A 25063-nucleotide genomic window follows, 5' to 3' on the forward strand; every position below is an offset into this window, starting at 1 on the left:
GTTGGTATTTAAAGGGGGTCCCCATTAAGTGTATCAATATTTACATGGGGACCCTGACTTTGTGTCTGTATTTAAAGGGGGTCACCATTAAGTGTATCAATATTTACATGGGGACCTTGAGTGTGTGTCAGTATTTGAAGGGGGTCACCATTAAATGTGTCAATATTTACAGGGGGTCCCTGAGTGTGTGTCAGTATTTGAAGGGGAACCCGATTAAATGTGTCAATATTTACAGGGGTTTCCTTAATGTGTGTTGGTATTCACAGGGGGTCTCATTGGTGTTTCCGTATTTGAAGTGGGTCCCCATTAAATGTGTCAATTTTTACAGGAGCTCCCTGTGTGTCAGTACTTAAAGGGGGTCACCATTAAGTGTGTCTATATTTATAGAGGGTCCCTGAGAGTGTGTCAGTATTTAAAGGGGGTCACCATTAAGTGTATCAATATTTACATGGGGACCCTGAGTGCGTGTCAGTATTTGAAGGGGGTCCCGATTAAAAGTGTCAATATTTACAGGTTGTCCCTTAGTGTGTGTCGGTATTTACAGGGGGTCTCTTAGGTGTTTCCCTATTTAAAGGGGGTCTCCATTAAATGTGTCAATTTTACCAGATGCTCCTTAAGTTTGTGTCAGTATTTAAAGGGTATCCCCATTAAGTCTTTCAATATTTACATGGGGAGCCTGAGTGTGTGTCAGTATTTAAAGGGGGTCACCATTAAGTGTGTCAATATTTACAGGGGGTCCCTGAGTGTGTGTCAGTATTTAAAGGGGGTCACCATTAAGTGTGTCAATATTTACAGGGGGACCCTGAGTGTGTCAGTATTTAAAGGGGGTCACCATTAAGTGTATCAATATTTACAGGTGCTCCCTGAGTGCGTGTCAGTATTTGAAGGGGGTCCCCATTAAAAGTGTCAATTTTTACAGGTGCTCCCTGAGTGTGTGTCAGTATTTAAAGAGAGTCACCATTAATTGTCTCAATGTTTACAGGGTGACCCGATTATATGTGTCAATATTTACATGGGGACCCTGAGTGTGTATCAGTATTTAAAGGGGGTCACCATTTAGTGTATCAATATTTACATGGGGACCCTGTGTGTGTGTCAGTGTTTAAAGAGGGTCACCATTAAATGTGTCAATTTTTACATGGTGTCCCTGAGTGTGTGTCAGTATTTAAAGGGGGTCACCATTAAGTGTGTCAATGTTTACAAGGGGTCCCTGAGTGTGTGCCAGTATTTCAAGGTTGTCTGCATTAAGCTTGTTAATATTGACAGGTGGTCCCTTAGCGTGTGTCGGTATTTACAGCGGGTCTCTTAGGTGATTCCGTATTTGAAGGGGATCCCCATTAAATGTGTCAATATTTACATGGGGACCCTGAGTGTGTGTCATTTTATAAAGGGAGTCACCATTAAGTGTATCAATATTTACATGGGGACCCTAAGTATGTGTCAGTATTTGAAGGGGGACCCGATTAAATGTGTCAATATTTACAGGGGGTCCCTTTGTGTCCGTCGGTATCTACAGAGGGTCTCTTAGGTGTTTCTGTATTTGAAGGGGATCCCCATTAAATGTGTCAATTTTTACTGGTGCTCCCTGATTGTGTGTCAGTATTTAAAGCTGGTCCCCATTAAGTGTGTCAATACTTACATGGGGACCCAAATAGTGTGTCAGTATGTAAAGGGAGTCCCCATTAAGTGTGTCAATATTTACAGGGTGTCCCTGAGTGTGTGTCAGTATTTAAAGGGGGTCACCATTAAGTGTGTCAATTTTTACACGGTGTCCTTGAGTGTCTGACAGTATTTGAAGGGGGACCCGTTTAAATGTGTCAGTATTTACATGGTGACCCTGAGTTTGTGTCAGTATTTAAAGGGGGTCCGCATTAAATGTGTCAATATTTACAGGTGCTCCCTGAGTGCATGTCAGTATTTAAAGGGGATGTGCTTTAAGTGTGCCAATATTTACAGGTGCTCCCTGAGTGTGTGTCATTATTTAAAGGGGGTCCCCATTAAATGTGTCAATTTTTACAGGTGCTCCCTGAGTGTGTGTCAGTATTTTAAGGGGGGTGTCCATTAAGTTTGTCAATATTTACAGGGGGTCCTTGAGTGTGTGTCAGTATTTAAAGGGGTACCCGACTAAATGTATTAATATTTACAGGGGGTCCCTGAGTGTGTGTCAATAATTAAAGGGTGTCTCCATTAAGTTTGTCAATATTTACAGGGAGTCCCTGAGTGTCAGTCAGTGTTTAAAGAGGGTCACCATTAAATGTGTCAATTTTTACATGGGGTCCCTGAGTGCATGTCAGTATTTGAAGGGAGTCCCTATTAAATGTGTCAATTTTTACAGGTCCTCCGGCAGTGTGTGTCAGTATTTAAACGGGGTCACCATTACGTGTATCAATATTTACATGGGGACCCTGAGTTTGTGTCAGTATTTAAAGGGGGTCACCATTAAGGGTGTCAATATTTACAGGGAGTCCCTGAGTGTGTGTCAGTATTTAAAGGGGGTCTCCATTAAGTGTGTCAATTTTTACACGGTGTCCTTGAGTGTCTGTCAGTATTTGAAGGGGGACCCGCTTAAATGTGTCAATATTTACAGGTGCTCCCTGAGTGAGTGTCATTATTTAAAGGGAGTTTGCCATTAAACGTGTCAATTTTTACAGGGGCTCCCTGAGTGTGTGTCAGTATTTAAAGGGGGTCACCATTAAGTGTGTCAATATTTACAGGGGGTCCCTGAGTGTGTGTCAGTACTTAAAGGGGGTCACCATTAAGTGTATCAATATTTACATGGGGTCCCTGAGTTTGTGTCAGTATTTAAAGGGGGTCACCATTAAGTGTGTCAATATTTACAAGGGGTCCCTGAGTGTGTGTCAGTATTTAAAGGGGGTCACCATTAAGTGTGTCAATATTTACAGGGGGACCCTGAGTGTGTCAGTATTTAAAGGGGGTCACCATTAAGTGTATCAATATTTACATGGGGACCCTAATTTTGTTTCAGTATTTAAAGGGGGTCTCCATTAAGTTTGTCAATATTTACAGGGGGTCCCTGAGTGTGTGTCAGTATTTAAAGGGGGACCCGATTAAATGTGTCAATATTTACATGGGGACCCTGAGTGTGTGTCAGTATTTAAAGGGGGTCACCATTTAGTGTATCAATATTTACATGGGGACCCTAATTTTGTTTCAGTATTTAAAGGGGGTCACCATTAAGTGTCTCAATGTTTACAAGGGGACCCGATTAAATGTGTCAATATTTACATGGGGACCATGAGTGTGTGTCAGTATTTAAAGGGGGTCACCATTAAGTGTGTCAATGTTTACAAGGGGTCCCTGAGTGTGTGCCAGTATTTCAAGGTTGTCTGCATTAAGCTTGTTAATATTGACAGGTGGTCCCTTAGCGTGTGTCGGTATTTACAGCGGGTCTCTTAGGTGATTCCGTATTTGAAGGGGATCCCCATTAAATGTGTCAATTTTTACAGGGGGTCCCTGAGTGTGTGTCAGTATTTAAAGGGGTCACCATTAAATCTGTCAATTTTTATAGGGGGGTCCCTGAGTGCATGTCAGTATTTGAAGTGGGTCCCCATTAAATGTGTCAAGTTTTACAGGGGGTCCCTGAGTGTGTGTTGGTATTTAAAGGGGGTCACCATTAAGTGTGTCAATTTTTACATGGGGTCCCTGTGTGTGTCAGCATTTAAAGGGGGTCTCCATTAAGTTTGTCAATATTTACAGGGGGTCCCTGAGTGTGTGTCAGTATTTAAAGGGGGACTCGATTAAATGTGTCAATATTTACATGGGGACCCTGAGTGTGTGTCAGTATTTAAAGGGGGTCACCATTAAGTGTATCAATATTTACATGGGGACCCTGAGTGTCTGTCAGTATTGAAAGGGGATCACCATTAAATTTATCAATATTTACGTGGGGACCCTGAGTGTGTGTCAGTATTTAAAGGGGGTCACCATTAAGTGTGTCAATATTTACATGGGATCCCTGAGTACATGTCAGTATTTAAATTGGGTCACATTAAGTGTATCAATATTTACATGGGGTCCCTGAGTTTGTGTCATTATTTAAAGGGGGTCCCCATTAAACGTGTCAATTTTTACAGGTGCTCCCTGAGTTTGTGTCATTATTTAAAGGGCGTCACCATTAAATGTGTCAATATTTACATGGTTCCCTGAGTGTGTGTCAGTATTTAAAAGGGGTCACCATTAAGTGTGTCAATGTTTTCAGTGGGTTCCTGAGTGTGTGTCAGTATTTGAAGGGGGACCCGATTAAATGTCTCAATATTTACAAGGGTTCCCTTAGTGTGTGTTGGTATTTAAAGGGGGTCCCCATTAAGTGTATCAATATTTACATGGGGACCCTGACTTTGTGTCTGTATTTAAAGGGGGTCACCATTAAGTGTATCAATATTTACATGGGGACCTTGAGTGTGTGTCAGTATTTGAAGGGGGTCACCATTAAATGTGTCAATATTTACAGGGGGTCCCTGAGTGTGTGTCAGTATTTGAAGGGGAACCCGATTAAATGTGTCAATATTTACAGGGGTTTCCTTAATGTGTGTTGGTATTCACAGGGGGTCTCATTGGTGTTTCCGTATTTGAAGTGGGTCCCCATTAAATGTGTCAATTTTTACAGGAGCTCCCTGTGTGTCAGTACTTAAAGGGGGTCACCATTAAGTGTGTCTATATTTATAGAGGGTCCCTGAGAGTGTGTCAGTATTTAAAGGGGGTCACCATTAAGTGTATCAATATTTACATGGGGACCCTGAGTGCGTGTCAGTATTTGAAGGGGGTCCCGATTAAAAGTGTCAATATTTACAGGTTGTCCCTTAGTGTGTGTCGGTATTTACAGGGGGTCTCTTAGGTGTTTCCCTATTTAAAGGGGGTCTCCATTAAATGTGTCAATTTTACCAGATGCTCCTTAAGTTTGTGTCAGTATTTAAAGGGTATCCCCATTAAGTCTTTCAATATTTACATGGGGAGCCTGAGTGTGTGTCAGTATTTAAAGGGGGTCACCATTAAGTGTGTCAATATTTACAGGGGGTCCCTGAGTGTGTGTCAGTATTTAAAGGGGGTCACCATTAAGTGTGTCAATATTTACAGGGGGACCCTGAGTGTGTCAGTATTTAAAGGGGGTCACCATTAAGTGTATCAATATTTACAGGTGCTCCCTGAGTGCGTGTCAGTATTTGAAGGGGGTCCCCATTAAAAGTGTCAATTTTTACAGGTGCTCCCTGAGTGTGTGTCAGTATTTAAAGAGAGTCACCATTAATTGTCTCAATGTTTACAGGGTGACCCGATTATATGTGTCAATATTTACATGGGGACCCTGAGTGTGTATCAGTATTTAAAGGGGGTCACCATTTAGTGTATCAATATTTACATGGGGACCCTGTGTGTGTGTCAGTGTTTAAAGAGGGTCACCATTAAATGTGTCAATTTTTACATGGTGTCCCTGAGTGTGTGTCAGTATTTAAAGGGGGTCACCATTAAGTGTGTCAATGTTTACAAGGGGTCCCTGAGTGTGTGCCAGTATTTCAAGGTTGTCTGCATTAAGCTTGTTAATATTGACAGGTGGTCCCTTAGCGTGTGTCGGTATTTACAGCGGGTCTCTTAGGTGATTCCGTATTTGAAGGGGATCCCCATTAAATGTGTCAATATTTACATGGGGACCCTGAGTGTGTGTCATTTTATAAAGGGAGTCACCATTAAGTGTATCAATATTTACATGGGGACCCTAAGTATGTGTCAGTATTTGAAGGGGGACCCGATTAAATGTGTCAATATTTACAGGGGGTCCCTTTGTGTCCGTCGGTATCTACAGAGGGTCTCTTAGGTGTTTCTGTATTTGAAGGGGATCCCCATTAAATGTGTCAATTTTTACTGGTGCTCCCTGATTGTGTGTCAGTATTTAAAGCTGGTCCCCATTAAGTGTGTCAATACTTACATGGGGACCCAAATAGTGTGTCAGTATGTAAAGGGAGTCCCCATTAAGTGTGTCAATATTTACAGGGTGTCCCTGAGTGTGTGTCAGTATTTAAAGGGGGTCACCATTAAGTGTGTCAATTTTTACACGGTGTCCTTGAGTGTCTGACAGTATTTGAAGGGGGACCCGTTTAAATGTGTCAGTATTTACATGGTGACCCTGAGTTTGTGTCAGTATTTAAAGGGGGTCCGCATTAAATGTGTCAATATTTACAGGTGCTCCCTGAGTGCATGTCAGTATTTAAAGGGGATGTGCTTTAAGTGTGCCAATATTTACAGGTGCTCCCTGAGTGTGTGTCATTATTTAAAGGGGGTCCCCATTAAATGTGTCAATTTTTACAGGTGCTCCCTGAGTGTGTGTCAGTATTTTAAGGGGGGTGTCCATTAAGTTTGTCAATATTTACAGGGGGTCCTTGAGTGTGTGTCAGTATTTAAAGGGGTACCCGACTAAATGTATTAATATTTACAGGGGGTCCCTGAGTGTGTGTCAATAATTAAAGGGTGTCTCCATTAAGTTTGTCAATATTTACAGGGAGTCCCTGAGTGTCAGTCAGTGTTTAAAGAGGGTCACCATTAAATGTGTCAATTTTTACATGGGGTCCCTGAGTGCATGTCAGTATTTGAAGGGAGTCCCTATTAAATGTGTCAATTTTTACAGGTCCTCCGGCAGTGTGTGTCAGTATTTAAACGGGGTCACCATTACGTGTATCAATATTTACATGGGGACCCTGAGTTTGTGTCAGTATTTAAAGGGGGTCACCATTAAGGGTGTCAATATTTACAGGGAGTCCCTGAGTGTGTGTCAGTATTTAAAGGGGGTCTCCATTAAGTGTGTCAATTTTTACACGGTGTCCTTGAGTGTCTGTCAGTATTTGAAGGGGGACCCGCTTAAATGTGTCAATATTTACAGGTGCTCCCTGAGTGAGTGTCATTATTTAAAGGGAGTTTGCCATTAAACGTGTCAATTTTTACAGGGGCTCCCTGAGTGTGTGTCAGTATTTAAAGGGGGTCACCATTAAGTGTGTCAATATTTACAGGGGGTCCCTGAGTGTGTGTCAGTACTTAAAGGGGGTCACCATTAAGTGTATCAATATTTACATGGGGTCCCTGAGTTTGTGTCAGTATTTAAAGGGGGTCACCATTAAGTGTGTCAATATTTACAAGGGGTCCCTGAGTGTGTGTCAGTATTTAAAGGGGGTCACCATTAAGTGTGTCAATATTTACAGGGGGACCCTGAGTGTGTCAGTATTTAAAGGGGGTCACCATTAAGTGTATCAATATTTACATGGGGACCCTAATTTTGTTTCAGTATTTAAAGGGGGTCTCCATTAAGTTTGTCAATATTTACAGGGGGTCCCTGAGTGTGTGTCAGTATTTAAAGGGGGACCCGATTAAATGTGTCAATATTTACATGGGGACCCTGAGTGTGTGTCAGTATTTAAAGGGGGTCACCATTTAGTGTATCAATATTTACATGGGGACCCTAATTTTGTTTCAGTATTTAAAGGGGGTCACCATTAAGTGTCTCAATGTTTACAAGGGGACCCGATTAAATGTGTCAATATTTACATGGGGACCATGAGTGTGTGTCAGTATTTAAAGGGGGTCACCATTAAGTGTGTCAATGTTTACAAGGGGTCCCTGAGTGTGTGCCAGTATTTCAAGGTTGTCTGCATTAAGCTTGTTAATATTGACAGGTGGTCCCTTAGCGTGTGTCGGTATTTACAGCGGGTCTCTTAGGTGATTCCGTATTTGAAGGGGATCCCCATTAAATGTGTCAATTTTTACAGGGGGTCCCTGAGTGTGTGTCAGTATTTAAAGGGGTCACCATTAAATCTGTCAATTTTTATAGGGGGGTCCCTGAGTGCATGTCAGTATTTGAAGTGGGTCCCCATTAAATGTGTCAAGTTTTACAGGGGGTCCCTGAGTGTGTGTTGGTATTTAAAGGGGGTCACCATTAAGTGTGTCAATTTTTACATGGGGTCCCTGTGTGTGTCAGCATTTAAAGGGGGTCTCCATTAAGTTTGTCAATATTTACAGGGGGTCCCTGAGTGTGTGTCAGTATTTAAAGGGGGACTCGATTAAATGTGTCAATATTTACATGGGGACCCTGGGTGTGTGTCAGTATCGAAAGGTGGACCCGATTAAATGTGTCAATATTTACATGGGGACCCTGAGTGTGTGTCAGTATTTAAAGGGGGTCACCATTAAGTGTATCAATATTTACATGGGGACCCTGAGTGTCTGTCAGTATTGAAAGGGGATCACCATTAAATTTATCAATATTTACGTGGGGACCCTGAGTGTGTGTCAGTATTTAAAGGGGGTCACCATTAAGTGTGTCAATATTTACATGGGATCCCTGAGTACATGTCAGTATTTAAATTGGGTCACATTAAGTGTATCAATATTTACATGGGGTCCCTGAGTTTGTGTCATTATTTAAAGGGGGTCCCCATTAAACGTGTCAATTTTTACAGGTGCTCCCTGAGTTTGTGTCATTATTTAAAGGGCGTCACCATTAAATGTGTCAATATTTACATGGTTCCCTGAGTGTGTGTCAGTATTTAAAAGGGGTCACCATTAAGTGTGTCAATGTTTTCAGTGGGTTCCTGAGTGTGTGTCAGTATTTGAAGGGGGACCCGATTAAATGTCTCAATATTTACAAGGGTTCCCTTAGTGTGTGTCGGTATTTAAAGGGGGTCCTCCTTAAGTGTATCAATATTTACATGGGGACCCTGACTTTGTGTCTGTATTTAAAGGGGGTCACCATTAAGTGTATCAATATTTACATGGGGACCTTGAGTGTGTGTCAGTATTTGAAGGGGGTCACCATTAAATGTGTCAATATTTACAGGGGGTCCCTGAGTGTGTGTCAGTATTTGAAGGGGAACCCGATTAAATGTGTCAATATTTACAGGGGTTTCCTTAATGTGTGTTGGTATTCACAGGGGGTCTCATTGGTGTTTCCGTATTTGAAGTGGGTCCCCATTAAATGTGTCAATTTTTACAGGAGCTCCCTGTGTGTCAGTACTTAAAGGGGGTCACCATTAAGTGTGTCTATATTTATAGAGGGTCCCTGAGAGTGTGTCAGTATTTAAAGGGGGTCACCATTAAGTGTATCAATATTTACATGGGGACCCTGAGTGCGTGTCAGTATTTGAAGGGGGTCCCGATTAAAAGTGTCAATATTTACATGGGGACCCAAATAGTGTGTCAGTATGTAAAGGGAGTCCCCATTAAGTGTGTCAATATTTACAGGGTGTCCCTGAGTATGTGTCAGTATTTAAAGGGGGTCACCATTAAGTGTGTCAATTTTTACACGGTGTCCTTGAGTGTCTGACAGTATTTGAAGGGGGACCCGTTTAAATGTGTCAGTATTTACATGGTGACCCTGAGTTTGTGTCAGTATTTAAAGGGGGTCCGCATTAAATGTGTCAATATTTACAGGTGCTCCCTGAGTGCATGTCAGTATTTAAAGGGGATGTGCTTTAAGTGTGCCAATATTTACAGGTGCTCCCTGAGTGTGTGTCATTATTTAAAGGGGGTCCCCATTAAATGTGTCAATTTTTACAGGTGCTCCCTGAGTGTGTGTCAGTATTTTAAGGGGGGTGTCCATTAAGTTTGTCAATATTTACAGGGGGTCCTTGAGTGTGTGTCAGTATTTAAAGGGGTACCCGACTAAATGTATTAATATTTACAGGGGGTCCCTGAGTGTGTGTCAATAATTAAAGGGTGTCTCCATTAAGTTTGTCAATATTTACAGGGAGTCCCTGAGTGTCAGTCAGTGTTTAAAGAGGGTCACCATTAAATGTGTCAATTTTTACATGGGGTCCCTGAGTGCATGTCAGTATTTGAAGGGAGTCCCTATTAAATGTGTCAATTTTTACAGGTCCTCCGGCAGTGTGTGTCAGTATTTAAACGGGGTCACCATTACGTGTATCAATATTTACATGGGGACCCTGAGTTTGTGTCAGTATTTAAAGGGGGTCACCATTAAGGGTGTCAATATTTACAGGGAGTCCCTGAGTGTGTGTCAGTATTTAAAGGGGGTCTCCATTAAGTGTGTCAATTTTTACACGGTGTCCTTGAGTGTCTGTCAGTATTTGAAGGGGGACCCGCTTAAATGTGTCAATATTTACAGGTGCTCCCTGAGTGAGTGTCATTATTTAAAGGGAGTTTGCCATTAAACGTGTCAATTTTTACAGGGGCTCCCTGAGTGTGTGTCAGTATTTAAAGGGGGTCACCATTAAGTGTGTCAATATTTACAGGGGGTCCCTGAGTGTGTGTCAGTACTTAAAGGGGGTCACCATTAAGTGTATCAATATTTACATGGGGTCCCTGAGTTTGTGTCAGTATTTAAAGGGGGTCACCATTAAGTGTATCAATATTTACATGGGGTCCCTGAGTTTGTGTCAGTATTTAAAGGGGGTCACCATTAAGTGTGTCAATATTTACAGGGGGACCCTGAGTGTGTCAGTATTTAAAGGGGGTCACCATTAAGTGTATCAATATTTACATGGGGACCCTAATTTTGTTTCAGTATTTAAAGGGGGTCTCCATTAAGTTTGTCAATATTTACAGGGGGTCCCTGAGTGTGTGTCAGTATTTAAAGGGGGACCCGATTAAATGTGTCAATATTTACATGGGGACCCTGAGTGTGTGTCAGTATTTAAAGGGGGTCACCATTTAGTGTATCAATATTTAATGGGGACCCTAATTTTGTTTCAGTATTTAAAGGGGGTCACCATTAAGTGTCTCAATGTTTACAAGGGGACCCGATTAAATGTGTCAATATTTACATGGGGACCATGAGTGTGTGTCAGTATTTAAAGGGGGTCACCATTAAGTGTGTCAATGTTTACAAGGGGTCCCTGAGTGTGTGCCAGTATTTCAAGGTTGTCTGCATTAAGCTTGTTAATATTGACAGGTGGTCCCTTAGCGTGTGTCGGTATTTACAGCGGGTCTCTTAGGTGATTCCGTATTTGAAGGGGATCCCCATTAAATGTGTCAATTTTTACAGGGGGTCCCTGAGTGTGTGTCAGTATTTAAAGGGGTCACCATTAAATCTGTCAATTTTTATAGGGGGGTCCCTGAGTGCATGTCAGTATTTGAAGTGGGTCCCCATTAAATGTGTCAAGTTTTACAGGGGGTCCCTGAGTGTGTGTTGGTATTTAAAGGGGGTCACCATTAAGTGTGTCAATTTTTACATGGGGTCCCTGTGTGTGTCAGCATTTAAAGGGGGTCTCCATTAAGTTTGTCAATATTTACAGGGGGTCCCTGAGTGTGTGTCAGTATTTAAAGGGGGACTCGATTAAATGTGTCAATATTTACATGGGGACCCTGGGTGTGTGTCAGTATCGAAAGGTGGACCCGATTAAATGTGTCAATATTTACATGGGGACCCTGAGTGTGTGTCAGTATTTAAAGGGGGTCACCATTAAGTGTATCAATATTTACATGGGGACCCTGAGTGTCTGTCAGTATTGAAAGGGGATCACCATTAAATTTATCAATATTTACGTGGGGACCCTGAGTGTGTGTCAGTATTTAAAGGGGGTCACCATTAAGTGTGTCAATATTTACATGGGATCCCTGAGTACATGTCAGTATTTAAATTGGGTCACATTAAGTGTATCAATATTTACATGGGGTCCCTGAGTTTGTGTCATTATTTAAAGGGGGTCCCCATTAAACGTGTCAATTTTTACAGGTGCTCCCTGAGTTTGTGTCATTATTTAAAGGGCGTCACCATTAAATGTGTCAATATTTACATGGTTCCCTGAGTGTGTGTCAGTATTTAAAAGGGGTCACCATTAAGTGTGTCAATGTTTTCAGTGGGTTCCTGAGTGTGTGTCAGTATTTGAAGGGGGACCCAATTAAATGTCTCAATATTTACAAGGGTTCCCTTAGTGTGTGTCGGTATTTAAAGGGGGTCCCCATTAAGTGTATCAATATTTACATGGGGACCCTGACTTTGTGTCTGTATTTAAAGGGGGTCACCATTAAGTGTATCAATATTTACATGGGGACCTTGAGTGTGTGTCAGTATTTGAAGGGGGTCACCATTAAATGTGTCAATATTTACAGGGGGTCCCTGAGTGTGTGTCAGTATTTGAAGGGGAACCCGATTAAATGTGTCAATATTTACAGGGGTTTCCTTAATGTGTGTTGGTATTCACAGGGGGTCTCATTGGTGTTTCCGTATTTGAAGTGGGTCCCCATTAAATGTGTCAATTTTTACAGGAGCTCCCTGTGTGTCAGTACTTAAAGGGGGTCACCATTAAGTGTGTCTATATTTATAGAGGGTCCCTGAGAGTGTGTCAGTATTTAAAGGGGGTCACCATTAAGTGTATCAATATTTACATGGGGACCCTGCGTGCATGTCAGTATTTGAAGGGGGTCCCGATTAAAAGTGTCAATATTTACAGGTTGTCCCTTAGTGTGTGTCGGTATTTACAGGGGGTCTCTTAGGTGTTTCCCTATTTAAAGGGGGTCTCCATTAAATGTGTCAATTTTACCAGATGCTCCTTAAGTTTGTGTCAGTATTTAAAGGGTATCCCCATTAAGTCTTTCAATATTTACATGGGGAGCCTGAGTGTGTGTCAGTATTTAAAGGGGGTCACCATTAAGTGTGTCAATATTTACAGGGGGTCCCTGAGTGTGTGTCAGTATTTAAAGGGGGTCACCATTAAGTGTGTCAATATTTACAGGGGGACCCTGAGTGTGTCAGTATTTAAAGGGGGTCACCATTAAGTGTATCAATATTTACAGGTGCTCCCTGAGTGCGTGTCAGTATTTGAAGGGGGTCCCCATTAAAAGTGTCAATTTTTACAGGTGCTCCCTGAGTGTGTGTCAGTATTTAAAGAGAGTCACCATTAATTGTCTCAATGTTTACAGGGTGACCCGATTATATGTGTCAATATTTACATGGGGACCCTGAGTGTGTATCAGTATTTAAAGGGGGTCACCATTTAGTGTATCAATATTTACATGGGGACCCTGTGTGTGTGTCAGTGTTTAAAGAGGGTCACCATTAAATGTGTCAATTTTTACATGGTGTCCCTGAGTGTGTGTCAGTATTTAAATGGGGTCACAATTAAGTGTATCAATATTTACAGGGGGTCCCTGAATGTGTGTCAGTATTTAAAGGGGGTCACATTAAGTGTATCAATATTTACATGGGGTCCCTGAGTTTGTATCATTATTTAAAGGGGGGTCCCCATTACATGTGTCAATTTTTACAGGTGCTCCCTGAGTGCGTGTCAGTATTTAAAGGGGATCCCCATTAAATGTGTCAATTTTTACAGGTGCTCCCTGAGTGCGTGTCAGTATTTGAAGGGGGTCCCCATTAAATGTGTCAATTTTTACAGGTGCTCCCTGAGTGTGTGTCAGTATTTGAAGGGGGTCCCCATTAAATGTGTCAATTTTTACAGGTGCTCCCTGAGTGCGTGTCAGTATTTGAAGGGGGTCCCCATTAAATGTGTCAATTTTTGCAGGTGCCCCCTGAGTGTGTGTCAGTATTTGAAGGGGGTCACCATTAAGTGTGTCAATATTTATAGGGGGTCCCTGAGTGTGTGTCAGTATTTAAAGGGGGTCACCATTAAGTGTGTCAATATTTACAAGGGGTCCCTGAGTGTGTGCCATTATTTAAAGGTTGTCTGCATTAAGCTTGTTAATATTTACAGGCGGTCCCTTAGCGTTTGTCGGTATTTACAGCGGGTCTCTTAGGTGATTCCGTATTTGAAGGGGATCCCCATTAAATGTGTCAATTTTTACAGGGGGTCCCTGAGTGTGTGTTGGTATTTAAAGGGGGTCACCATTAAGTGTGTCAATTTTTACATGGGGTCCCTGTGTGTGTCAGCATTTAAAGAGGGTCTCCATTAAGTGTATCAATATTTACATGGGGACCCTGAGTGTCTGTCAGTATTGAAAGGGGGTCACCATTAAATTTATCAATATTTACGTGGGGACCCTGAGTGTGTGTCAGTATTTAAAGGGGGTCACCATTAAGTGTGTCAATATTTACATGGGATCCCTGAGTACATGTCAGTATTTAAATTGGGTCACATTAAGTGTATCAATATTTACATGGGGTCCCTGAGTTTGTGTCATTATTTAAAGGGGGTCCCCATTAAACGTGTCAATTTTTACAGGTGCTCCCTGAGTTTGTGTCATTATTTAAAGGGCGTCACCATTAAATGTGTCAATATTTACATGGTTCCCTGAGTGTGTGTCAGTATTTAAAAGGGGTCACCATTAAGTGTGTCAATGTTTTCAGTGGGTTCCTGAGTGTGTGTCAGTATTTGAAGGGGGACCCAATTAAATGTCTCAATATTTACAAGGGTTCCCTTAGTGTGTGTCGGTATTTAAAGGGGGTCCCCATTAAGTGTATCAATATTTACATGGGGACCCTGACTTTGTGTCGGTATTTAAAGGGGGTCACCATTAAGTGTATCAGTCAGTATTTAAAGGGGGTCCCCATTAAATGTGTTAATTTTTACATGGGATCCCTGAGTGTGTGTCAGTATTTAAAGGGGGTCACCATTAGGTGTATCAATATTTACATGGGGACCTTGAGTGTGTGTCAGTATTTTAAGGGGGTCACCATTAAATGTGTCAATATTTACAGGGGGTCCCTGAGTGTGTGTCAGTATTTGAAGGGGAACCCGATTAAATGTGTCAATATTTACAGGGGTTTCCTTAGTGTGTGTTGGTATTCACAGAGGGTCTCATCGGTGTTTCCGTATTTGAAGGGGGTCCCCATTAAATGTGTCAATTTTTACAGGTGCTCCCTGAGTGTGTCAGTACTTAAAGGGGGTCACCATTAAGTGTGTCTATATTTTTAGAGGGTCCCTGAGTGTGTGTCAGTATTTAAAGGGGGGTCACCATTAAGTGTATCAATATTTACATGGGGACCCTGAGTGCGTGTCAGTATTTGAAGGGGGTCCCGATTAAAAGTGTCAATATTTACAGGTTGTCCCTTAGTGTGTGTCGGTATTTACAGGGGGTCTCTTAGGTGTTTCCCTATTTAAAGGGGGTCTCCATTAAATGTGTCAATTTTAACAGATGCTCCTTGAGTTTGTGTCAGTATTTAAAGGGTATCCCCATTAAGTCTTTCAATATTTACATGGGGAGCCTGAGTGTGTGTCAGTATTTAAAGGGGGTCACCATTAAGTGTGTCAATATTTACAGGGGGTCCCTGAATGTGTGTCAGTATTTGAAGGGGGACCCAATTAAATGTGTCAATATTTACAGGGGTTCCCTTAGTGTGTGTCGGTATTCACAGGGTGTCTCATAGGTGTTTCCGTATTTGAAGGGGGTCCCCATTAAATGTGTCAATTTTTACAGGTGCTCCCTGAGTGTGTGTCAGTATTTAAAGAGGGTCCCCATTAAGTGTATCAATATTTACATGGGGACTCTGAGTGTGTGTCAGTATTTAAAGGGGGTCACCATTAAGTGTATCAATATTTACAGGCGGTCCCTGAGTGTGTGTCAGTATTTAAAGTGGGTCACCATTAAGTGTGTCGATTTTTACAGATGCTCCTTGAGTTTGTGTCAGTATTTAAAGGGTGTCCCCATTAAGTCTTTCAATATTTACATGGGGACCCTGAGTGCATGTCAGTATTTAAAGGGTGTCCCCATTAAGTGTGTCAATATTTACATGGATGCCTGTGTGTGTGCCAGTATTTAAAGGGGGTCACCATTAAATGTATCAACATTTACATGGGGACCCTGATTGTGTGTCAGTATTTAAAGGGGGTCACCATTAAGTGTATCAATATTTACATGGGGACCCTGATTGTGTGTCAGTATTTAAAGGGGGTGACCATTAAGTGTATGAATATTTACAGGGGGTCCCTGAGTGTGTCAGTATTTAAAGCGGGTCACCATTAAGTGTGTCAATGTTTACAGTGGGTTCCTGAGTGTGTGTCAGTATTTGAAGGGGGCCCCGATTAAATGTGTCAATATTTATATGGGGAGCCTGAGTGTGTGTCAGTATTTAAAGGGGGTCACCATTAAGTGTATCAATATTTACATGGGGACCCTGAGTGTTTGTCAGTATTTAAAGGGGATCACCATTAAGTGTGTCAATAGTTACAGGGGGTCCCTGAGTGTGTGTCATTATTTAAAGGGGGTCACCATTAAATTTATCAATATTTAAATGGGACCCTGAGTGTGTGTCAGTATTTAAAGAGGGTCCCCATTAAGTGTGTCAATGTTAACAGGGAGTCCTTGGGTGTGTGTCAGTATCTGAAGGGGGTCACCATTAAGTGTGTCAACGTTTACAGCGAGTCCCTGAGTGCATGTCAGTATATACAGAGGGTCTCTATTCAGTGTGTCAGTATTTAAAGGGTGTCCGAATTTGAACGTATGTTGAATGAATGTGCTTCCAGATTGTGTGGACTCAGACAGCAGTCACTATGAATCTTATGGAGAAGAGGAGGTATCTGGCAATAACCGAACAGCCTCCCTGCGACGGCTGGCAACAGACTCTCTGACACGGCCATTGCCACATTCCCGAATCTGTGGCTTTCTGTGGCGGAAGAAATGGCTGGGACAGTGGACTAAGCAGTTGTTTCTCATCAGAGACCAAGTTCTGATGGTAAGTTCCCCCAGGCCCAAATCTTTCAAGCTGTCATCTCTCTTCATTTGATCCATCTATTCCTGGGTCCCCAACACTGCAGAGCACTCTACCTTCACCCCCACACCCCCCACCCCGACTCGGGAGACTCGCCCCCCGCCTGAGTTTCCTCTTACAAACACAAGCTTTATGTTGTCTAATCCTTACTTTCTCATTTCTCCTACATCACAATCTATCCATGCTTTCCTGTCTCTCTACACTGCACACACTAACACACAGACTCAATCACCCAGGCGCACTCTCATCCATGTGCGTGTGCACCAGTCAGGTAAAACCCAATGGGAGTTGAGACCACCCTGAATAATGGGCGGTGGTTGCAAGCCTGACCTGTTAGATGTGAGCGTTTGAGAGCAAGCTGTTGACACAGTCAGCGTACTAAGCTAACTCTCTGAATCTTTATCATTACTCAGTTCAGTGTTTGGTCTGAAAGGTGACCATATATTTGAATAACTCATTCTCTCTCTCACACTTAACAGTGACTTCCACGAGCTTGAAATCTTCACCTAGTTTCACCATTTAAGTAAACAGACATCTAGGTGGCTATCTATATATTTCATTGATGTACGCTGGTAAAGTGGAGTTGAGGTGTAATACCAGCCATGATCTTATTAAATGCAGGAGGCTCGAGGGGCTATTCCAGCTCCTGTTTCTTATTTGTCCCTAGGATGGAAGGCAAAGAAAGGAATAGGTAAGAATGGGGGAGAAGAGTTCCAGGCCACTAGTTCCTATCATAGTCTCAGCGAGCCATACACAGACAGGTATGAGAGACCGATACATCAAATCTGTGAGGTTGGGTGTAGAGTGCAGATACTGATGCTATGAGACTGGCCTGTGTCTGGGTCCCATCATCTCAATGCAACTGTCACGAAGAGATATTAATGGGTATAATATTATTGGAAATTATTTTTAAATTGGACTTGCAGTAGGGTCTGTGTCTGTGTGTGTGTCTGTATGTGGCTTAATTAGATTAAAACCAGCTAGTCTGGGTGCTTTGATGTATAGTAGTTTGAGATATTAATTAGATAAAAGGATAGAAGGTAAAGAGTACATTTGCATTTGTTGAATAAATCATTCAGAAGAATGGGTGAAATCTTGCACCTAGCTAGGAGACACCAAGCAACGTGTTTATATTACTAATAAAATTGGTGGAATGAAAGGATTATTGTTAGGAGAGGTAAAATTAAAAAACCAAGTAATACAATGGAAAATTTACGTTCAAAGGGAAAGCTAGGTGCAAACCGAAAGGAGTTTGAGTATGTGAGGCAGAGGCATTTAACATCTAACCAGCCTGTAAACCTACAACTGTCTGTAAGAGAACCAAATTGAAAGGGACCTCATTTTGAATTCGAAAGGTCAAATGTGCTCTGCCTGATGTCTGTTTAAAGTCTATGGGTTATTGTTGCCATGGTGAAGGTTTACCTGGGAGTGATTAATTTGGGGATTTGTCTAAAAGTTATTATGGTAGTAATTTGTATACATATGTATGTGTTTAATTTGTTGTTAAATTAATAAATGTTTAATTTAGTTTATATAAAAACCTCTTGAGATTTGGTGGTCTTATTCCTGAATTCAGAGCTGCATCTCAGACATACCAATTGAAAATATAGGTTATGACAGTTGTTTCAAGTTTCCCTCTGGGATTTAAACAACTCAGCCTTTACCAACTACTGGGTCATAATAGCAACTAATCTGCGAATTAGCTCATACTCTTCAGTGCTTAACCCAGTTTGATTCTCCTCTCCCACAGTGTTATAAGTGTATGAAGGACCAGTATCCCCTGATGGAGCTCAGCCTGCAGGGATCGCGTGTTGCATACAAGTTCAAACGCAGTAAGAAGATACAGCACGAGCTTAAGATTACGACAGCGAGTAATGAGACTCTGGTGCTTGGGCTGCAGAGTCGTGAGCAGACTGAGGACTGGCGGAAGGTTTGGAGGTGTTAGCACCAGAAATTCAACTCAGTGACTAATTAGTACAGTAACCATGATTATAAATGATTAACTACTGTTATAACTTCTGTTATGAGTGACTAACCAGTACAGGCATCACGGTTATGGGTGACTAACCAGTTTAGTAACCCTTACTTATGAATGACTAACTAGTAAATTAACCCTTGTTATGGGGGGCTAACTAACAGTTATTCTTGTTATGGGGCACTAATAAGTACAGTAATCCATTTTACAAGAGAATAACTAGTACAGTGACCATGGTTCTGGGTAACTAACTAATACAGTGAACCTTGTTATACGTGATTCACTACTACATTAACTCTTGTTACAGAGGGACTAATTAGTACAGTAACTGTGATTATGGAGGAACTTACAAGTACAATAACCCTTGTCATGGGAGACTAACTCTTACATTATGCCTTGTTCTGGGGAACTAATTATTATAGTAACCCTTGTTAAGAAGCAGTTTGGCATAAGCATATAATTCAGAAGCCTGTTTGGCTCAAGGTGATAAAATATTTGTCATTATAAGCTAAAAGTTACAAAAGTCTGAAATATGGGTTTAATTCTGACACCCATGATCTAATGAAGTGGGTGGGAGGTTACTGTCTGAATGATAAACTTCTGTTGTTCCAAAAAGGGAAATCAGGAATCATGTTTACAGACTTGTCCTGTCACACACTCAGGGAGAGAGCAATTTATCTGATCAGTGTAGCTGGCTTGGACATATCAAATTTTGTATTAAATGTTGCTTCAGGATGCTCAATAGTACAGGGTGAAGAGACACTGTCCTGTGCAGTGGCAAGACATAGCAGCCAGAATCTGCCTGCTTTGCTTCCCAGGCTCGGCTGAGCTAGTTGCTACCTTCAGCCTTGGGTTCGGAGGGCACATTTGGCCAGATGTTGGTCAGTAGTTTAGTAGGGCTGCAACACTCCCATACTCCTGTCATATTGCAGGAAGAGAATGGTTTCTTGACTGAGCTGCTGGTGCATGTGCAACCAGGTCAATGTGGTGGGGAGGTTGGATGGGGTGGGGAAGAGAAACAAAGGGGCAATGCATGTGAAAAATGAATCAGCCTTAAAGAAAACCGGATTTGTCTTGGGGCCTATTGCAGGGGCTTTATGGTCTTCACTGTTTTCACTGCATCGTGTTTAGGTTGTCGAGGAGGTGAGCAGCAACATGCATTCCCGAGCTTCACCATGGAATTCACCAACGATGCCAGGGGCTGAGACTAAATGTGCCTCAAGCAAGGTGAGTCTATCAATATGCCACTTACTGCTTCCCCAGAAACACTAAATATCTGGGACTAAATGCCAGCATGGACTGGTTGGGCCAAATGGCCTTTTCTGCACTGTAGATGCATATACAGAGCTCATCTGCCAGCCTCTGAAAAGAGATGTGGTAACCTTTCAAGTAGAGACTCTGTCAGAACTAGAAAAGGAAGAAAAGAGAAAGCCCATTACAGGACTAACCAGTGCCAAGGAAGGTGAGAAGAACAAGGGGAAAGGGCACAGGTCAGATGGGTATAATGCCAACATGAAGAGCAACTTGTGAGGTTAATGTAAATACGAATACAAGTTCCTTCCATGCTTGAAGTTGATCGGAATGAAATCAGTTTCTGCCCCGGTATTTAAATTCCCCTCTTTAACATTTGATCTGTGAAATATTGGAATATCCTTGGTCTGTAAAGCAATGAGAGTGCTTTGTTGATGCCTGTGTATCCATGTGCTTTCATGCAGTCAATGTTGAGGGGTAGTCGAGGCTCAGACTTGGAGAGATCCACAGGTGAAATAGTTGCTGACAGCCCAGCCACCCGAGACACAGGTGAGGCCTTGTTCTGCAATCCCCAACCTCTTAAGATTTATTATTGTTTGTCAAACTAGTCTCTTCGATTACATTCATTGCACTTCAGACTCTCAGCTGAGCTCAGTTGTTACCCTGTGTCCTCTAAGTCAGGTGTTCTCAAAGTGTGGTCTGCGAAGTGGTTCGCTAGGGTCCTCCTAGATAGTCCGCGGGCTCATCCAAAATACAAGTCGCTGACATGCAACGCCATGGCTGAGGCTAAATGAGAGAACAGGCCAGAAGCGTTATTTCCACCATTCGCGCAAAGTCACATAGCCGGACTGGCTCCTGTGTACACAGCATGAGTCGTAATAAGCGTAAGCAGCCACAATGTAGTTTTATAAGCAAGATTTTGTTTGATTAATATAGACACATGTTAAGTATTAGTACCTCAGAAGAAATAATTTTAGAACATATTAGAATGTTTCAAATATACAAGTTCTCTTGTATTGATGTCTATAATATGAGTATGTCTATACTTTGGTTTCTGGCATGAATTAATAATTTATGGTAGCTAGTTAGGGGTAGGCGGTGGCATAGTGCTATTGTCACTGGCCTAGTATTCCAGAAACCCAGGGTTAACCTCTAGGGCCCTGGGTTCAAATCCCACCATGGCAGATAGTGAAATTTGAATTCAATTAAAAGTCTGATGATGAACACAAAACCATTGCCGATTGTTGTAAAAACACATCTGGCTCACTAAAGGAAATCTGCCATCCTTACCTGGTCTGGCCTACATGTGACTCCAGACCCACAGGCTCTTAGAAATTCCCTCTGAACAAAGGCATTTAGGGATGGGCAATAAATGCTGGCCTAGTGATACCAGCATCCCATGAATGAATAAAAAAATAATGAATGTACATAAATGCATTGTATTTAATAGGGGACGAAAGGAGGTTTATAGTTTCCATAAGTTCCCATGAACTCTGAGGAGTTTTTAGTTGCGGTGGCAACTACGACTGGTAGTTGGTCCACGGGATATTTTGCCCCATCTTCGTGGTTCAATCCCACAATGATTGTGGACACAAAATCTATCGCAACACATTGGGTACTGATGAAGGGCAGAGTCATTATCCAAGCCCCACTTGCCTGTTCCAGTTAATGTTAAAGATTCATTGGCTGTAAAGTGCTTTTGGACATCATGAGGCAGTGACTCAGTGCTATAGCAATACAAGTCTTTCTATTACTGAAAAAGAACAGAGAATTCTCCCAGTTTCCCGATTAAAAAAAACACTGTTAACTGGTCATTTATTCATTCCAATTCGTAGGATCTTGCTGTGTGCAAATTTGCTGTTGAATTTGCCGACAAAACAAGTGACTATAATTGACACGTGGTTAACTATTGGCTGTGGAATGTCCTGGAGATGTGAGAGGCACTCCATAGAAAGTGCGCTGAGGTGCAAATTTCAATCCTCAGCACTCTCACCTCGGAGTCAGAAGGGTGCGGGTCTGAGTCTCACTCCAGAGACTTGAGCACAAAAATCTAAGCAGACACTTCAGTGCAGTACTGAAGGAGAGCTGCGTTGCCGGGGATGACGGCTTTTGAGACATTAAACTCCAGGCCTCCGTCTGCCCTCGTAGGCTAATGTACAAGGTCCAATGGCAATAAGTCCTGGCCAATATTTATCCTTCAACCAACATCCGAAAAACGGCTTATCTGAGCAGTATCACCTTGCTGTTTGTGGGAACTTACTGTGGATACTGTGCTTCCTACATTACAGCATTGACTGCACGTTAGAAGTATTTCATTGGCTTTAAAGTGCTTTGGGACAACCTGTGAAAGGTGCCAAATAAGTGCGAGTGATTCACATATGGTATAGAGATTAACAGTAGCAGGTCTCTCATTCCCCTGTGAGCTGTATAATGTGTGATGTAGGGATACCAATAACAGTCAGGCCAGGAAATCAGCTGAAAGCTGAAAAGGAGTTTGCTGCTGGTTCTTTGGTAATTTTTTTTGACCAACATCATTTTTACATGGGCTGCTGCATTCTCTTTCTGTATTCGTTACTAGTTATTCCACATTTCTGTACCATTTTCCAAAGTTTAACTGGGGGCTCTGGGCTTCTGAGGTAGTTCAGCATTGAAGATAGGGAAGCGGAGGCATGGGGGTGAGAACAGTAATTAGGAATGTCATCCAACACTGACGCCTCTCTGTCTGATCTGCCAGGTTATCTGAAGGTGCTCGTGAACAGCCACTGGCAGACCCTGTGGTGTCACGTTGAGGACCGAGTGCTGCTGATGTACAAAGATGTCGGCAGGGCTGGGAGGTTGCACTACTCTGTGGACCTGCAAGGCTGCGAGGTCAGGACACAGGCTGACGCCGCCCACAAATACAGGCTCATTGTCTCGCACCAGCACAAGGATCTGGCAGTGCTGCAGGTAAGCTGCGCCTGAGCTTGAATAGCTTCTTAGATCTGGTTTCACTGGCGTGTGGAGCAATCCAAGATCTCAGCCATTAGCCTGATCCTTACTGAACTGCAGAGCTGGTCGCTGTGTAGTCATCGACAGCAGGCGGTGAGGCCAGACTCTTATCACCCACTTTCTCCCCCATTCTTAGAGCAGCTCTTCAATGGCCAAATATTGGGGTGTAATGCTGTTTTGACTGGGTGGGCTGTGTTGGGCTGGACTGTGAAGCTCACACCAGTGTCTTCCCATAGACCAGCTCACCTGAGGACAGGGATCGATGGCTCAGCCTCCTGCAGGCACGATGTGGAACAGACACAGAGTCAGCTCATCTCTACGAAGACACTGTCCTGCAGACTGGAACTGAGACAGATCCAAGAGATGGAAACCAAGTCAGGTCAGAAAACCCTTGCCAATCTCCGCGCAGGTCGCAGCTCGCTCCTGGTACTGATTGTTGTATTTTCTTCCCAATTTCTGGGTGTAGTATTTTAGCCCCTTTCCTCTGACCTGGTACTTGCAGCAGAACATGAGGGGCAGGGTCAACTTCGGTCCCTGTAACTAAAAACCACCCTGGTATTCATGTACTCTGATTTTTGCTCAGCCCTGGAGAGGATCTGTGCAGCCTCTAATGAAATCGGGTGCACTTGTTGACTAAATTCCAAGTTTTGTTCACAGAGCAAACTAACATTCAGAATTAATGTCAATACAAAGCTAGGCAGCATTGTAAGTGGTGCTGACAGAAGCATAAAAACCAATAGTGAATGGGAAGAACTGCGGCAAATGGATTTTAAGTTAGGCAGGTGTGTGATCCACTTTGGATCTAAAAATGGATAAGACAGGTTACTTTCCAAATGGCGAGAAGCCAGAAACAGTGGAGTTCCAAAGAGACTTGAGGGTCCAGGCACATATCATTAAAATATTATGAACGTGTACAGAAAAGCATCAAAAAGGTTCATGGGATGTTGGCTATTATAGCTAGAGGATTAGAATACAAGGGGATAGCAGTCATTCTTTACAAACCTTGGTTAGACCACCTGTGGGTGGTTCTGGGCACCACACCTTAGGAAGGATAAATTGCCCTTGGAGGGAGTGCAGCGTAGATTTACCGGAATGATACCCACACTCCAAGGGTTCAATTACAAGGAGAGATTGCACAAATTGGGGCTGTATTCCCTAGAATTTAGGAGATTAAGGGGTGATTTGATCAAAGTTTTCAAGAGAGGGGAACTGATAGGACATGGAGAGAGACTAACCATTTCTTCATGTTGGCAAATCTAGGACCAAAGGTCTAACGAGACAGGCCCTTCAGGAGTGAAATTAGGAAACACTTCTACATAAAGGATGGTACAAGTTTGGAACTCCACAAACGACAGTTGATACTAGATCAATTGCTAGATTGACTGATAGATTTTTGTTATCCATAGGGATGAAGGAATATGGAGTAAGGGTTGGGATATGGACTGACCTCATTGAATGGAAGAACAGGATCAAAGGGCAGAATGGCCTCGTCCCTTCTTTGGGACATGGGATCAGAAGATCCAGAACTAAATGTTTGAATTTGACAACTTCCTATTAAACAGTTCCCAGGATCATGTGGTGACTGATTACCACCTGCTCCTCAGTGCCATCTCCTTACTGGGCACATTAAGGGGGTTAATACAGGCTTGGGATTAGAGTTAAGAGCCTCCACAGTCTCCTTGCTGAGTTCAGACTCTGCAACACTATCTGGCTGATGATGATGTGAGTGTAAATGAAATGTGTTGGAATGATGAGGCATGAGGAGATGCTGGGCAAAATTGACTTTGCCATCTTCCCTCAATGAGATACTTTAATTATTTTCAGTGGTTTGCTCCAGCGAAGAATCACTACTCCCAACACATACATGGATGATCCATTTGGCCATGTGTCCAGCATACAGACCATCCCAGAGGATGGAGGCACCAGGGCCACACGGCAGACGGTAGGCCTGAAAACAATGACATTAGCACTTTACAGGGGTGGTCTTGGTCTTGCTATGGAGAAATGGGGGCGTAGTGGCTATTTTACTGGATTAATAATCTCACCAGAGCAGTTTGAGAATTTGAATTCTGTGTTTTTCTGAAAAGAAAGTCTGGAAATAAATTTGCTGGTCTCAGTAAAAGTGACCATGAAGCTGTGGAATTGTCATTAAAAACTCAACTGATTCTTTAGAGAAGGAAATCTGTCCTTACCCAGTCCCACACTACATGGTTGACTTTTCAAGGTCCTCT

General features: G+C 42.5%; 2 protein-coding genes across 5 annotated transcripts in view; both read left to right on the forward strand.

The window, feature by feature from the left end:
• ikbkb (inhibitor of nuclear factor kappa B kinase subunit beta) overlaps window positions 1-25063 on the forward strand; it is a 505718-nt gene that overhangs the window by 325567 nt on the left and 155088 nt on the right. The window lies entirely within an intron of this gene.
• LOC144694917 (actin filament-associated protein 1-like) overlaps window positions 1-25063 on the forward strand; it is a 204609-nt gene that overhangs the window by 171255 nt on the left and 8291 nt on the right. For all 4 annotated transcript variants that reach the window (XM_078565680.1, XM_078565683.1, XM_078565681.1 and 1 more), the window contains 7 exons: window positions 16374-16582; window positions 18369-18548; window positions 19725-19820; window positions 20309-20393; window positions 22579-22790; window positions 23069-23211; window positions 24657-24774. In XM_078565680.1, coding sequence (XP_078421806.1) covers window positions 16374-16582; window positions 18369-18548; window positions 19725-19820; window positions 20309-20393; window positions 22579-22790; window positions 23069-23211; window positions 24657-24774 — 1043 coding nt within the window. The remainder of the gene's footprint in view (window positions 1-16373; window positions 16583-18368; window positions 18549-19724; window positions 19821-20308; window positions 20394-22578; window positions 22791-23068; window positions 23212-24656; window positions 24775-25063) is intronic.

Source organism: Cetorhinus maximus, chromosome 20 (assembly GCF_964194155.1).
Source record: "Cetorhinus maximus chromosome 20, sCetMax3.hap1.1, whole genome shotgun sequence".
Classification (NCBI taxonomy): Eukaryota; Metazoa; Chordata; class Chondrichthyes; order Lamniformes; family Cetorhinidae; genus Cetorhinus; species Cetorhinus maximus.